The sequence below is a fragment of the Thunnus albacares genome, chromosome 10, assembly GCF_914725855.1.
Source record: "Thunnus albacares chromosome 10, fThuAlb1.1, whole genome shotgun sequence".
NCBI classification, from domain to species: Eukaryota; Metazoa; Chordata; class Actinopteri; order Scombriformes; family Scombridae; genus Thunnus; species Thunnus albacares.
The window spans coordinates 17,611,181-17,625,141 of NC_058115.1; the positions used below are offsets into that span (position 1 = coordinate 17,611,181).

General features: G+C 40.5%; 1 protein-coding gene, 1 long non-coding RNA gene and 2 other non-coding genes across 4 annotated transcripts; all 4 read right to left on the minus strand.

The window, feature by feature from the left end:
* Positions 1-1,961: 1,961 nt before the first annotated feature.
* Positions 1,962-6,441, minus strand: smtnl1 (smoothelin-like 1). The gene is made up of 5 exons (XM_044364661.1): positions 6,110-6,441; positions 3,670-4,370; positions 3,456-3,570; positions 3,223-3,374; positions 1,962-2,552 (listed from the first exon to the last, which is right to left on the minus strand). Exons 1-5 carry the CDS (start codon positions 6,191-6,193, stop codon positions 2,189-2,191), a joined length of 1,416 nt encoding a protein of 471 aa, XP_044220596.1. The 5' UTR covers positions 6,194-6,441; the 3' UTR covers positions 1,962-2,188.
* Positions 6,442-8,240: 1,799 nt separating this feature from the next.
* Positions 8,241-8,312, minus strand: trnaw-cca. The gene has a single exon. It is a non-coding gene; the product is annotated as a tRNA-Trp (tRNA).
* Positions 8,313-11,098: 2,786 nt separating this feature from the next.
* Positions 11,099-11,170, minus strand: trnaw-cca. The gene has a single exon. It is a non-coding gene; the product is annotated as a tRNA-Trp (tRNA).
* Positions 11,171-12,532: 1,362 nt separating this feature from the next.
* Positions 12,533-13,575, minus strand: LOC122990701. The gene is made up of 3 exons (XR_006405444.1): positions 13,195-13,575; positions 12,682-13,055; positions 12,533-12,607 (listed from the first exon to the last, which is right to left on the minus strand). It is a non-coding gene; the product is annotated as an uncharacterized LOC122990701 (long non-coding RNA).
* Positions 13,576-13,961: the final 386 nt, after the last annotated feature.

Here is a 13,961-nt window from a genome sequence, read left to right on the forward strand (position 1 = left end):
TTTCATTGTCGATGAATCTGTAGATTATGTTTGTCGATTAATTGATTAGTTACTTGGTGCATAAACTGTCAGGAAATGGTGAAAAATGTCGATCACTTCCCAAAGCCCAAAGATGACTTCCTCAAATATCTTGTTTTGTCACAGCAGTCCACAACCAAATGCAGTCAGACCAGTCTCCACTTTGAAAAAACACGGTACAACTACCCCCCACGTTGTTTTACGGGACGTGTATGTACTAGGCATTACGGTAATAGCGTGAAAGAACTGATGTCAAAATAGAAGCGACGTGATTTCACATTCATTCATTCATTCAATCAATCATTCAGTCATTCATTCATTCATTCAGTCAGTCAGTCAGTCAGTCAGTCAGTTAATCAGTCATTCATTCATTCATTCAGTTAGTCATTCATTCATTCAGTCAGTCAATAATGAATGAATAAATAACTAAGTAAAAATACATAAACAACCAAATAAAACTTAATACATATTAAATAATAATAATAAAAAAAATAACTACCTCCTTCAAACTATATTTCACAGAAAAATCAAGGCTTTGTCATTTTAATTGTGTGAATAATTAGTTGAATTTAATAGTAAAGAATACATCTCCAAAGACCAATCTGACTTCACAATGACAGCAGACCTCAGACTGTCACTGAGAAACGGTTTCACTTCAGAATAACAGCAGACAACCTCAGAGTGTCACTCAGACAGTATTAGGAGCCACAAGCCAATAATCAATAGTAACCCAACAGATATTAGAAGTAGATTAAATGTAGATCTTACATTTTTTCTTAACTGACTTTCAAGTGATCTAAATAAAAAATGTACGGCTAGTTTCCTCCTGTGTTTACACACATAAATTAAAATTTAATCAGAAATCACTTTAAACTTTTTTATGTTTAATGGTAACATTGAATGTATATTTAGTTAGTCTGTGTATTAAAATGTCATCATTTGGGAGAAAAAGCAGGTTCCATTATTTAGCCTTCAGATTGTGCCATGAACAACATTAACAACAGCTTTATTATTTACATGCTATAAAGAAAAGGAATAAGAGCATCTAAAATTCTTCAAAATCTTTTAAGCCAAATTCGGCACAAATAAAGTAACTTATAATTTATTTGAATTACACTTTATATGTCTTAATAAAGTATAACTTATATACTATACTATACTCTGTATAAAATATACTAAAGTGTATTTGAATCAGTTCTAATCTAATCTAATTTAACCCTTACATACTGTTCAGGTCAAATGTAATCAATTTGTTCCTTTTTGAGAGCAGTAAAAACACCCTCAATTTTTTTTAGTCTGAAATTTTATGACTTTTATATAATTTTATTCCTAAAGTGACCCTGAATATACAAAAATGGATTTTTTGTACATACTGTAGAGGGTTTCCTGGGTTAAAAATGATCCATATTTATTCCACAATTCAAGATTCACCATTCAAAAATTGTTGCATTCCTCACATCCAGTAATTTCACTCAAATGATGTTATATTCTCCTGTTTTAGGTAACAAATGACCATAGTATAGTGTGATTTTTCTATTTTTTTCTTCATGAACAAATATCATAAAACCTAAAGAATACACTCTCTCTGCTCTCTCAATCAGCTTAATTGAATATTAATCACCCATTCATTAATAACCGATTAGGTATTTATGAATGACAAATAGATTTGTGGTTCAGAAGTTTTGTTTAGGGACTAATTAAGAGGGGACACTGTGTAGGGTCAGGATATGAGTAAAGGGTTAATGAATATACCTCTCCTGTGGTGGTGGTCATTATATATATACTGTATACATACGTTCCACCACATTGTTGTCATAATTTATTAGTTTTAATTGTCACACAAACAACTTTTCAATTCAGAAATGTGTCATTTAATGCAACATTTTCTAGGAATACATACAATAAATGAAAGAACTGAACATTTCTACTTTTTGTGCTCAAAAACAAACATATGCAACAACACAGCAGTGAATGAAAAATAAAATACAGCACAGTAGACACGACACAGCGGACTATAACATCACATTAACAGCATTTGATTGGAGCCGACCTGATGCACCTCTTTCCTGTGTCAGTATCAATCCAACACCAAGCTAAGACTTACTCAATGTCGTACCTCATCAACAATATTTTGGTCTTTTCAGTCTTTTTGTTTGCTGTCAGCACTTTTCTAAGATTCTGCTCTGACTAACACTTCTCCTTCTTCCTCCATCTCACAGCTCTTTGGTGCACCTTTCTCTTCGCCAGCCTCCTCTCCCTCCTTCTCCTCTTTGTTCTCCAGCTCCTCGTCCTCAGCAGGCTCTTCCTCGCCCTTGTCCGCCGAGAGCTCCCCGGCTGCATCTTCTCCTTTCTCTTCTCCTTCCTTATCAGCCTTGTCTTTCTCCTCTTTTTCTTTGTCCTTCCTCTCTTTCTCTATTTTGGAGAGGCTGTGACAGAGGGACTGGACATAGGTGAACACACACATGGGGTCCGGGTTGTTACCCATCATGATCATGTCAGACACTTCCAGCAGAGGGCAACAGTCAGCCAGGGACCTGTGGGAGAGAGGGGGGGGGGGGGGGTAGAGGAGAGGAGAGGAGAGGAGAGGAGTGGAAAGGAAAGAAGCTGATTATTTGCACATTTTGGTGGACATATACATCGCTAATCACTACCATTATTAGCTAATTTTGTGGCCCTGTCATGCAGATCGGCCCCTTGTAAAAATACAGTTTTTAGAGCTTTTTATTTTTGTTACATTAGGTCAGTTTGTAGCTGTTTTGGAGCTTTAAATTATACCACATGGTCTTCACTAGCAGCTGGAGTTTGCTCATTAGTGAAGGAAATGTAGATGTTTTTTAAACTAAACTTTTCACTTTGAGGACCTCCTGTCCATGTTGTCTTAAAAGATGAAAACAGTTGTAGGGTATTGGTGTCATAAACATGTCACAACATTCAACATTTACACTTTTTCTCATAAAAGCCCCAGTGGACCAGTTTATGCTTTACTTGGGGTGAGATTCAGCAGTCAACAGTCCCACAGAAACCTTTGGTGTCTGGTAGTATTATGTCTGTCTGGGCATATTGAAACTGCTTTGTGTGTTTTGGAGGACTTAATAGGAACTTTGAAGCAGTAGTGTTCAATTAACAGGTTAATCTGGCCATGATAGGAACTATTTACACTCAGAGAGCAAGAGAAACAACAAGAGATAATTACAAAGCTCTTACTCTGCTTTTTCGAAGGCCAGAGTGAAGTTTTTCTCCCTCTCTTTAGGACTCAGGGAATTGTAGTCAAAAGCATCGGGAAAGAAACGGTGGATCAGAGCGCAGAATGCCATCCCATCACACCAAGACGATGAGAAGTTTTCTATGTTGACGCCCTAAAAGATGAAGGTGACAAGACGATGTCATCTGAAGAGACACAAATACACTGAGGCCCGTTTGCTGTGTGCTGATCTCACCTCGTAGTTGCGAGTTTTGCTGCGACACCACTGAAGCATCTTCTGTTTGATTGAAGCGCCTGTGGCCAAAGCTGAAGATGACTTCTGGAGTTTGAAGTTGCGTTGTACTGGTGTCCTAAAAATGTCACAATATTACACAGATTCTCATTAAACCCCCACTAAACCAATGCTTACCGTCACTTTCTAAACTACAAAGGACTGTATATTGACTTACTCTGGTGCACCTTGTTGGAACTTGGCAATAATGTCCTTCTTAGCGGATGCTCTAATAGAGCGGGCCGAGGGTCTTGGTCGGGACAGAGCCTGGAGTGCAGAAGAAGAGGGAGGTCCACTCTTTCTTTTTGTCTTCCCTTGTTTTTCTGCCTCCTTAATCTTTCCTTTATCTTTTGCTTCCACTTCTTTGACTTGTTTTTTCTTCTCAGCCCCCTTCGTTGTCTTTCCATTTACACTTTTCTCTTCTTCCCCTGCCGTTTCCTCAGTCTTCTCTTTCTCTTTGCTTTTGTCCTTCACCTCCTCTCCATCTTTCTCAGCCTCACTGTTCTTGACCTCCTCCTCCACCTGCCCTCCTTTCTTATCCTCTTCCCTCTCTCCTTCCTCTTCTTTTTCTCCATTCATCGGTTCAGGATCCTTCATGTCTGTAGTTGCTTTGTCTTTATCTTGTCCGCCCTCTTCGGCATCACCTCCAGCAGGCTTTGATGCAGTCTGGGGCTTGTCTGTATCTTCAGTACTGGCCTCCTCTCCTTCCTGTTGTGCAATTGTATCCTCCTCCCCCTTCTCTCCCTTCTCCACCGTCTCCACCGTCTCCCCCTTATCCCCCTCCTCCCCCTCCTCCATTAACCCTTGACCTTTGACTGTCTCCTCTGCTGCAGTGTTTCTCCCTGGGTCTTTAGTCTCCACCAGCCCTGGCTCATCTGTCTGGAGGACAAGCAAATAAAATGGAGTTTAGTTACAGTATGTAGTAAAAAAAACATCAGTAAATACAATTAGATAAATAAACAGGTCACAATGCGTGTTTGTGCATCTACACACACTACAGATACGATGATATGAGCAACTAGAGATCTCAACTCGCACATCTATTTCTAAGAAATAAACCTTGACTTTATGCATCTTTTATAGTTTTCTAAATTTGAAATTTACTAAATCACAATTCAAATTTGATTATAATTATCAGTGATTTTGAAACCAAAATTTCATACTTAGGTAACAAATAGACCATCTCCATGACAACTGAACAACTTCATCCGCAGAAGAGGAAGGCTAAAGCTTTTGGAAACAAATCATTTCAGCCTCGCGTTCAGATTTCTTTTGTCGAGCAGCTTGTGAATATTTGTGGCCATATCTTCAATCCTTCTATTCTGTGATTTGACCAACATATCTAAACTTTTATTCAGTGTGAATATTAGCTTGTCATGTACAGTAATGTCCATTTCTCGTATGGTCGTTCTTCCTTGGCCAAAAGTATGTTAAAACAATCTGTTTCTGGTATCAGCAATTGAACAAATTGACCAAAGGAAAGACTTTTTTTGTGTATTTGTTTGGGTTTTACAAATGTTGAAGGAATGACGCACCTCACCTGTGCCTTTTAATATTTTCAATATATTTCTGATCAACTCAAGAGAAACACTAAACCTCCCATACACTCATCAACGCAACATGTCACAGATTGTGAGGAAACTACAGCTTCTGACCTCTTCATTTCATTCATTCATTCATTCATTCATTCATTCATTCTTTCATGATGGACATGTTTACTGTCATTTTGTTTATTATATATTGATTGTTCCTACACAATACTGAAAACACCTAATCTAAAATTAAAATTTCAGTGTTTAAAAAATACAGAGTAGATTAAATTAACCTGGCAACAATATTTTTCTGACTTATTAAGAACACGACTTCTGTTAAGAGTAATATTATGTAAGATGTACTAAAATTAGTAACCACACTTTACTCTGGGGATAACATGGTCCTCAACCATCGAGCATAATGTAATGTGAGACCTAAAAATACTGTGTGGGATTTGTTGAGTATCTCACTTATTTAGATCAGGCAGAGAGCTTTTCAAGATGGACTTTCAGATGGAGAATGAGCCTTTTGCAGTTTTTGTATCACACCTGAACCTAAAATACGGGTCAAAATCATCCCAATTAAAACAAAGTAAATCCAAAATGAATCATGAAACTAAACCCTTCTGGCTCTCTACACTGAAATATCATATATAGTCGGGTCTTATGTCATGTGTGCTTTTACATAATCTGATGAAGAAACTGTCGTTAGTCACTTTTTGAAACATAAGTGAAATCTGATAGAGATTAATTTAATGATATTTAAAAACGTACTTATTAAAAGTAGTATAAGGCTCATGAGCTCAATTTATTAATGACCTACTGGGGTAACAGTTGCTCCAGGACAGACCTTGCGGTTGTGACTCATCAGTGAGAATAGTAAAGTCACCCAGGAGTAAGAACAGGTGTAACACAGCAGTAGCAGCCAAAACCACTTCTCCCAACCTGCTGTACAAACACAACACCTGCCATAGCCACAAATACTCTTACAGCCTATTCTCGGTACAGAGTGTGACACCGGTCATTGTGGATTTTTTGCAAATGTGAAGAAACTTTTATGCAGTGATTTAATGTAAAAGCACTGACCTGGTTGTTGTTGTTGTTTGTGTCAGTGTGATTCGTCGTCTCTGTAGACTCAGACGTCTCCTGGCAGGGAGTTTCTCCATCCATGATGTTCAGATATGGCTGATTATCCACTGGATCAAAGCTCAAATCAGATTTAATGATCCCTCCTGTCTTCTCTAGAAAGTTTTCATTCAGTCTAAAAGTGAAGCCTCTTCACTGGCGCCCTGCTCAGTGTCTCACTCTCTGCTTCTCACTACTTTTAAGAGTACGTCTCCCTCCCCGTCCCTGTCTCTGCCTCTCCGTGTCTCTGTCCGCACTGCCGGGTGTTTGTGATGTGTGTGTTGGTTTGTGGATATCCGCCCTCGCCCTCCTTCACCCGACACCCCCTCCCTCTGCTTTGTGAGGATTCCTACGCTTCTTTATCTGACCTTTCGAACAACACAGGGACCCGAAATAGAATCATAGTGACATAGGCACAGGCCAACGGGCTGGACAGCTGCGTCTGCTGTGGAAACCGTGGCTGTACACACACACGTGGATGCGTGCATGGAGTCCAATAAACACTTGTGTACTCACATACAACAGCCCCTTCTCTTTTTTTCCATCTATGAAGTGTTGACTCGAATACTCCTGATATGTTTGAATGACTGCAGGTGTCATATAGTCAAATTTAAAATGGCAAAACAAATTAAAGGGACTTATTATCAGTAAATTTGCATGAGTTTATTTGCAAGATTGCAAATTATTGGATACTAAGCACTCAAGTGGTAGAAAGGGGAAACACTTTTCATTCTTTTTATTTCACAGAGGGTCACACACACACACTCTCCTGTTCTCTCTGTAGTCAGATTTCCTGTGAACAGTTTTCTCTCTCCATGTGCCTGGCTGTCAGAGTAATTTTAATAAATCTGCATCAAGTGAATTACCCATTCTTACTTCACACATCTCATCTTTCTGCATTTATTTTCACCTTTGTATTGTCCCATTTGTCTCCTTGTCAACAACTACCTGGGTTTACTTTTTCTCTTCCACTTAACAGTCTTTCAGATAATACCATAAAGTGTTTAAATGGCTTGAACATATAAAGAAAATATTAATATACTGGTTAACAGCTTCTTAAAACTTGAATGAGTCGATACACTAAATGGTGTATCGACTCATTCAACACAAAACAGATGGTTTTAAAAATAAACGTCTATCTTTATTTCCACTCTGTCATTATCTTGTCCTTCCCCCACATCCTTCTCTACTCCTTTCTGTCTTGGGGGCTATAAATATGTTGACGGCTTCTTGTGTATCTGTTCCACTCCCTCCCTCTCTCGGCCAGTCGCAGGAGCACAACTGTCCATCTGTTGTACTTTATATGTTTGTATAACTTGAGGGCTTGTTGCTGTTAAATAGGGAAACAAAAGGAGATGATGAGAGATTTTAATATAAAAACAATGTGTTAATGTAATGTGCTAGTGAGTGTCTGTGTGTGTGTTTCCACAACAGATGGCCTCAGATGCCTCACTTTGTACTGTGTTGCGGTGAACCACTCTTCTTGTTGTCTTCTGCTCCTGGAACTTGATGTATAAAAGTGGTAAAGCTTGGCACAGTATATACTCACAGCAACTTTTGTAGACAGTTCTAACCACATTGAATTATGTTATTTTTATTGTTCCTTTTGAAGCTTTCACAATTATAAACTCATAATGCCAATTTAAGCACTTGGTCACGTGATTTGAACATGCAACCTTCAGATCTGGAGTCAGACACACTATCATTGCGCCACAAGATCTGCAGTTATAAACTGTAATGGCATCTTAGACGAACCTACAGGTGGTCGACTCAAGACTGAGCCAAGATACATTGATGAAGGCCTTGGCCCAAGATTTGTGTTCTTTGCACAAAAGAGAAACAAAGTGACTGCAAAGGCAAAAAGCTATGATTAACTTTAAATTGCTTGTATGAGTCCTCATACGTGTACAATGGAGGCATTGTTTTTCCAGGAGGAAGCATTATCAATCAGGCATAAACCATTTGTCATACAGTGATGCTGCATGTTTTAGGGTTGGTGCATTGTCATCCCAGAGGAGGCCACTGCCATGTTTAATCATAGAGTAAATGCAACCTCTTAGTCATTCCAAGGAAGTCGTAGGGAACAAGTGTGTGACTCTGACGTGATTTGAACATGCAACCTTTTGATCTGGAGTCAGACGCGCTACCGTTGCGCTACAGAGCCTGCTATCTCAAACTGTTATGGCGACTTAGAACCATGCTATACAAGTACAATATCTATCACTGCAGCAGGATTCAAGCCTGAACTGAGATACACTGATTAAGACTTTGGCCAAAGACACTGTGCTTTACGTGCAGAAGATGTTTCTTCATTTGATGTTTTGACTGTGGTAGTACAGAATGCCGTGCTTAACACATAGCACCAAAATTTATCATAGGTGTTCAATTTAGCTGAGATCTAGTGACAGCAAAGGTTAAAACATATGATTTACATTATTTTCATGCTCTTATGATGGGGGCATTAGCATCCTGAAAGAGACTACTGCAATCAGGACAGAAATGTTTCATCATACAACTGCTTGACTCTAATGCAATTTAAACATGAAACCTTCTGATCTGGAGTCAGACACACCAGAATATAGAAAGATGCCATACAAATGAAATGTCTATCACTGTAGCCTGAGCCTAGATACGTTTAGAAGGGTTAGTCTCGCCTTCACCTCACTTTTACCTGCCTAGCCCCACGTAGTCACTTTTACCTGGCTGGTCACGGCCACTTATGTCACTTCCCCTTTTTGTTAGTATGTTACTTTCCATATAAGGGAAACGCCAACAGCGCAATCAGGTCCCATTCAATTACCATCTGGGCACATTATAAATACTCATTGAATACACACACAGAGAGAAGTGTTTTCCCGTCACGTGTGCCAGAGTGCTATAGTCCCCGGTGATCAGCTGGCAGACAGGGAGTTTGGTCTTTCTGTTCGAGGTGCAGACAACCCCAGCTTTTGAACATCCAGATCCGTGGGAGACAGATTTCACTTGTAGAGGGGTCCAGTGCAGAGGAGCAGTTGAGCTGCGCCATAATTGGCCGGGGTTATTATGGCAGAGGATAGTTTGCTACTGTTTTGCCTATAGTTTTTTTTGTTATTATTTTTTCTCTTCTTGGTTTCTTTTGTTTAGTTATATTTAGTGTTGTTTTTGCCTCTTTTGGTTTAGTATATTTTGACTGATTGTAGGATTGGTTGATTTGTGTTATCAGACGAACCCACTGCACCTGAAGGACCTCGTTAGGTATATTAATGCTGTCTCTGTGCCCCTTTATTTAGCTTCAGATACCTGGGCTGTACTGTGTGGGGGCTCTAGCCGTATGGGTTGTTGTGCACCTGCATGCAAATTACAAGTATTACATGGCACCTAGGGGTGTTAGTTTGGTGTGTGTGTACGTGTGTGTTTGCAGTGGTGGCAGTGCTGTGAAGGCACATGGTGATATAGTCGTGGAAAAAGTGGTTATCCTGTACCAGTCAGCCTGGCTTGTTAATATGTTTTTTTTGTTTTCCTTTAGAGTGAGGAGTATTTTGAATATATATTTTTTTATTATATGCACAGACACAGCATGATCGTGAGGGTGTGTGAGGCATTTTAACTCTTAAATACCTACTTGGCAGATATTAACTTTATTATATTAATAAATTGATCTCTGGTTGTATTACAACGCCACTGTCATTTTTATAAATTGATCTTTTTAAATAAATTTTGATACAATTGGATTCGAAGCCACGTCTCTGTTTAATTTCTTTACACTTATCTGTGTGTTGACCTGTATAGAGTAGGTGGTCTTGGGGGGAGCCCGGGTTAAGGTGGGATTAGCCTTACCCTCCAGTTAGGCAGGTCACATTTGGTTCTTTTATGTCCATCAGCTTAAATATACAACAACCATATATATGCAGACAGGTGACATAGTACAGGAGAAAACAATCAAGTGTGTTATTAAGGGGATGGGCCATGACAAGCCTCCACAAGAAATACAGAGTATATATTCTCCAAAACTCTTCTAGAGGGATGAACTCAGTTCTTCCAAAATATATTCCCTCATTTGGTGTTTAGATGGTGGTGGAGAGTGCAATCTAACACTGGTCTAAAATGGCCAATAGAAGTTTGATTGGGTTTACATTTAGTGATTGCAAAGATCACTCAGTGCCCAGGGGATAATGGTATTGTCATCCTGGGAGACAGCACTACCAAACCACAGAGTAAAGGTAACTTCTCAGAATACCTATACCTGATTGCACTCCCTCAGCTTGACTGTAAACAGTCCTCTTGAAAGATTAACAATGCTTAAGCCCTCCACCTGTTCATATGAAAGTGGCCATCTGTGACCTTGATGTGATTTGAACATGCAACCCTCTGATCTGGAGTCAGACGCGCTACCATTGCACCACAAGGTCTGTTGGTCACAGTTTAAAAAGGAGGTCATACAAGTAAAAGGTCTATTATTGTATCAGCAAGCAGGATTCAAGCTTGAGCCAATATACTGCTCTGTTTTATGTCTATTACCTGGTGTTAATTAGTAATGCTCATATTTTCCATTACTGGTTCTAATTTTGCATTATTATTCCAATTACACAACTTATTTTGCCCTTGCAACATTTTGTTATTTGAATGCTAGTTTGGCATCTGGCATTAAACACATGGAGGAAGACCTTGACCCAAGACGTCCATGTGCCACTCAGGGCGTTCTTCTTCGAGAAGATATTCCCTCATTTGGTGCAGTCTATGACATGTCACTTCAAAACTCGCCACCAGTGTTCAGTTCAGCTTTGATGACAGAGAAGGCCATAGCACATGATTCACATCACTTATCAAACCAATGAGTGACACTTTATGCTCCATAATTTGGGGCATTGTCATCTTGGAGGAGGCCAGTGCCATCTGGATACATGTGTTTGATCACAGAATAAATGTGACCTCTCAGTTGCTCAGAGTAAGTCACAGACAGTTGTAACCGTTTGACCCTGACGTGATTTGAACACGCAACCTTCTGATCTGGAGTCAGACGCGCTACCGTTGCGCCACAGAGTCTGCTGTCTCAACCTGTAAAAGTGTTTTAGGTGGATGGCATTTTTACAATCTTACAATCTCACAATTTCATTTGGCAGATGCTTTTATCCAAAGCGACGTACATCTGAGAGCTGATAAAACACAAACAGGGATCTAGAGAGACCAACGAGAGTAAGCGCTATAAAGCTAAGTTTGACTCCGATTGGATGTAGATGTGGTGCACAGAGGCAATGCATAGAGTGCACAGATTGCTTAGAAGCAATTTTTTTTTTTTTTTTGTATTTTTGATTTTTATCTTCCTTAAGTCCATCAAGTGCAGAGGTGTTCGTGAAAGACCTAGGTCTTTAGTCTTTTCTTAAAGATTGAGAGGGACTGTGGATCAAACAGAGTTTGGTAACTCGTTCCACCATCAGGGAACTACAGAAGAGAAGAGTCTAGCTAGTGACTTAGGGCCCTGTTGTGGCGGTGGTATCAGGCGCCTTTCATTGGCAGAGCGTACTGAGCGTGAGGGAGCATAGACCTAAGGGAGTTTTGTAAGTGAGTGTCAGGGTTTTGAATTTGATGCAGACAGCAACTGGGAGCCAGCGGAGGGATATGAGCAGCGGGGTGATGTGCTGTTTTGGGCTGATTGAAGACCAGCTGTGTCGCTGCATTCTGGACGCACATGTGGGAAGGCCTGCCAGTAAGGAGTTGCAGTAGTCAATACGTGATATTACAAGAGCCTGTACCAGGAGTTGTGCTGCATGCTGGGTTGATTCAAGCTGGACACTGATGTTTTGTTATATAAAGGGACTGCCTGGGATGACAAGGAGCTCGAAGGTTGAGTTGGTGGCGTTCTTTCATCCATGCCAATATATCGGCAAGGCATGACGAGATCCGAAGTGAGACTGTGTGGTCTTTCGGTGGGAACAACTGGAAGAGCTGGGTATCGTCAGCATAGCAATGGTATGAGAAACCATGGGAGCAGATGATTGCGCCAAGTGAGGTGTTGTATATTGAGAAAAGAAGGGGACTGAGCATTAACCCTTGGGGAACCCCTGTGGATAAGCCGTGCGGTTTGGACACTTCTCCCCTCCAAGATACTCTAAAATATCTCTCTGAGAGGTCGGACATGAACCAGCAGAGGGCAGATCCCAGATACCAAGCTCAGTGAGTGTGGAAAGGAGGATTTGGTGGTTAAATATGTCAAAGGCAGTAGTAATTTATAAACTGCATGTTCTTATACAACTTATTTACAAGCCTGAGTAAGTTTTAATATGCAAAAAAAGGGACCACCAAGACAGTTTTCCAGGATGTAACTTCCTTTCCATTTTGACCAGTAAACATTTAGTTTTGTAAAATGCTTGCTGCCCTCTGAAGGGTAACAGTAGTCTTAAGCCAGAGTATTCGACAAGATCTTTATTGAATTCAGAGAGCTTTGCTCATGCTGATGAGATCCACCACTTAGTATCTATGGCCCTGAAAGACAGGAAAGAGCAACATTAGTACAAGTAACAATAAGGCTTAATATTGTTTTACACTGTCCAGCTTACTTTGCGTGGGTTGTATCCACCAGCTCGGGAATGAGAAGGAGCAGAAACGCCACCTCTTGCACGACCTTGTCCATAAGGAGCAATCACAGGACGCTTCACAGGTGGCCTGGGGTCCTCAAAGCTCTGGGGGACTGCAAAGGTCTCAGTCTTCTGTGCAGGACTGGGGTTATTGGAGACGTGGTATCTGATGTAGTGAACGTCATGCCAGTTGTCATTCCTTGCTTGTTGCTGCTGAAATGACTGTGGCTCAAGGATACTGGTTGGTCCAGGTGGACTCACTTTCTGAGGTCTATTGAAGCCAATGCCACGAGTGCCACCTGATATCTCCTCACCCGCAGAGAAGATACTGGGAGGTGCAACAGCCCAGTTGATGTCTGAGTAGAGGAATTAAGAGAATTATTAGCAGTTTCCAATGAAACTCCTACCATAGATAAAGAATTTGTTTAATTCATTTAGAAACAAGACCTGCCACTAATAGTTGATGTAAATCCAAAAAAGCACTTGAATTGTTACCTTGTGAGCGTTTATATGTGCAGCAGCAGGCTGAGTGAGAACGAGAGACCAGGCTTCAACAGGAAGCGCAGCAGCTCGAGGAACAGCTGAAAATATTCAGAGGCAAACCCATGCTAAAGCTGATGCAGACACCTGACAGCAGCTGCTCAGTGATGCAAACACAATTATCTCAGCACTCAGAGCAGCTTGGATCAGAGCACCAGTGATGTCAAAGACACAACATCATCACAGCAACTGCAGGACTCCACTCTGCAGCGTCAGGAGTCCTTCAAGAGATTCCAGCACTATATAGAGACCTATTCAAATATAACTACAGATCCCTGGACAAGGCCCTGAGAGTGCAGCATTCCCTGATGAACCTTTATTTAACCTCCTTTCCTAAACCCCTTTGTGAGGCAGGTTGAAAAGCAGCCCCGACCAATCAGAGCCTAATCAGTTAATGATGGACAGCTGCTGGTGAATGACTCTCAGGTAAGATGGATCAGCTTATAAATATATCAGTGGCTTCTTGTGTATCTGTCCCACTCTCTACATCAGAGGATCACAACTATACATGCGTTGCACATTATATGTTTGTAAAACTTGAGGACTTGCTGCTGTTAAATAGGTGTCTTGTTAACCATCTGGTCACTCATGGAAACTACAGAAAGTTTGACCTTGATGTCAAGTTTGACTCTTCTGATCTAGAGTCAGACATGCTACCATTGCACCACAAGATGGTCTGCTAATGGTATCTTAGATGGATGCTATACAAGTGGCCAAATCAA

Coding starts and splice junctions, on each gene's coding strand:
- smtnl1 (XM_044364661.1), bottom strand. CDS start 6,193: ATGGATGGAGAAACTCCCTGCCAGGAGACGTCTGAGTCTACAGAGACG. Junction 4,371..6,109: donor CAAACAACAACAACAACCAG/GTCAGTGCTTTT, acceptor CTTGTCCTCCAG/ACAGATGAGCCAGGGCTGGT. Junction 3,375..3,455: donor GCAAAACTCGCAACTACGAG/GTGAGATCAGCA, acceptor TTCATCTTTTAG/GGCGTCAACATAGAAAACTT.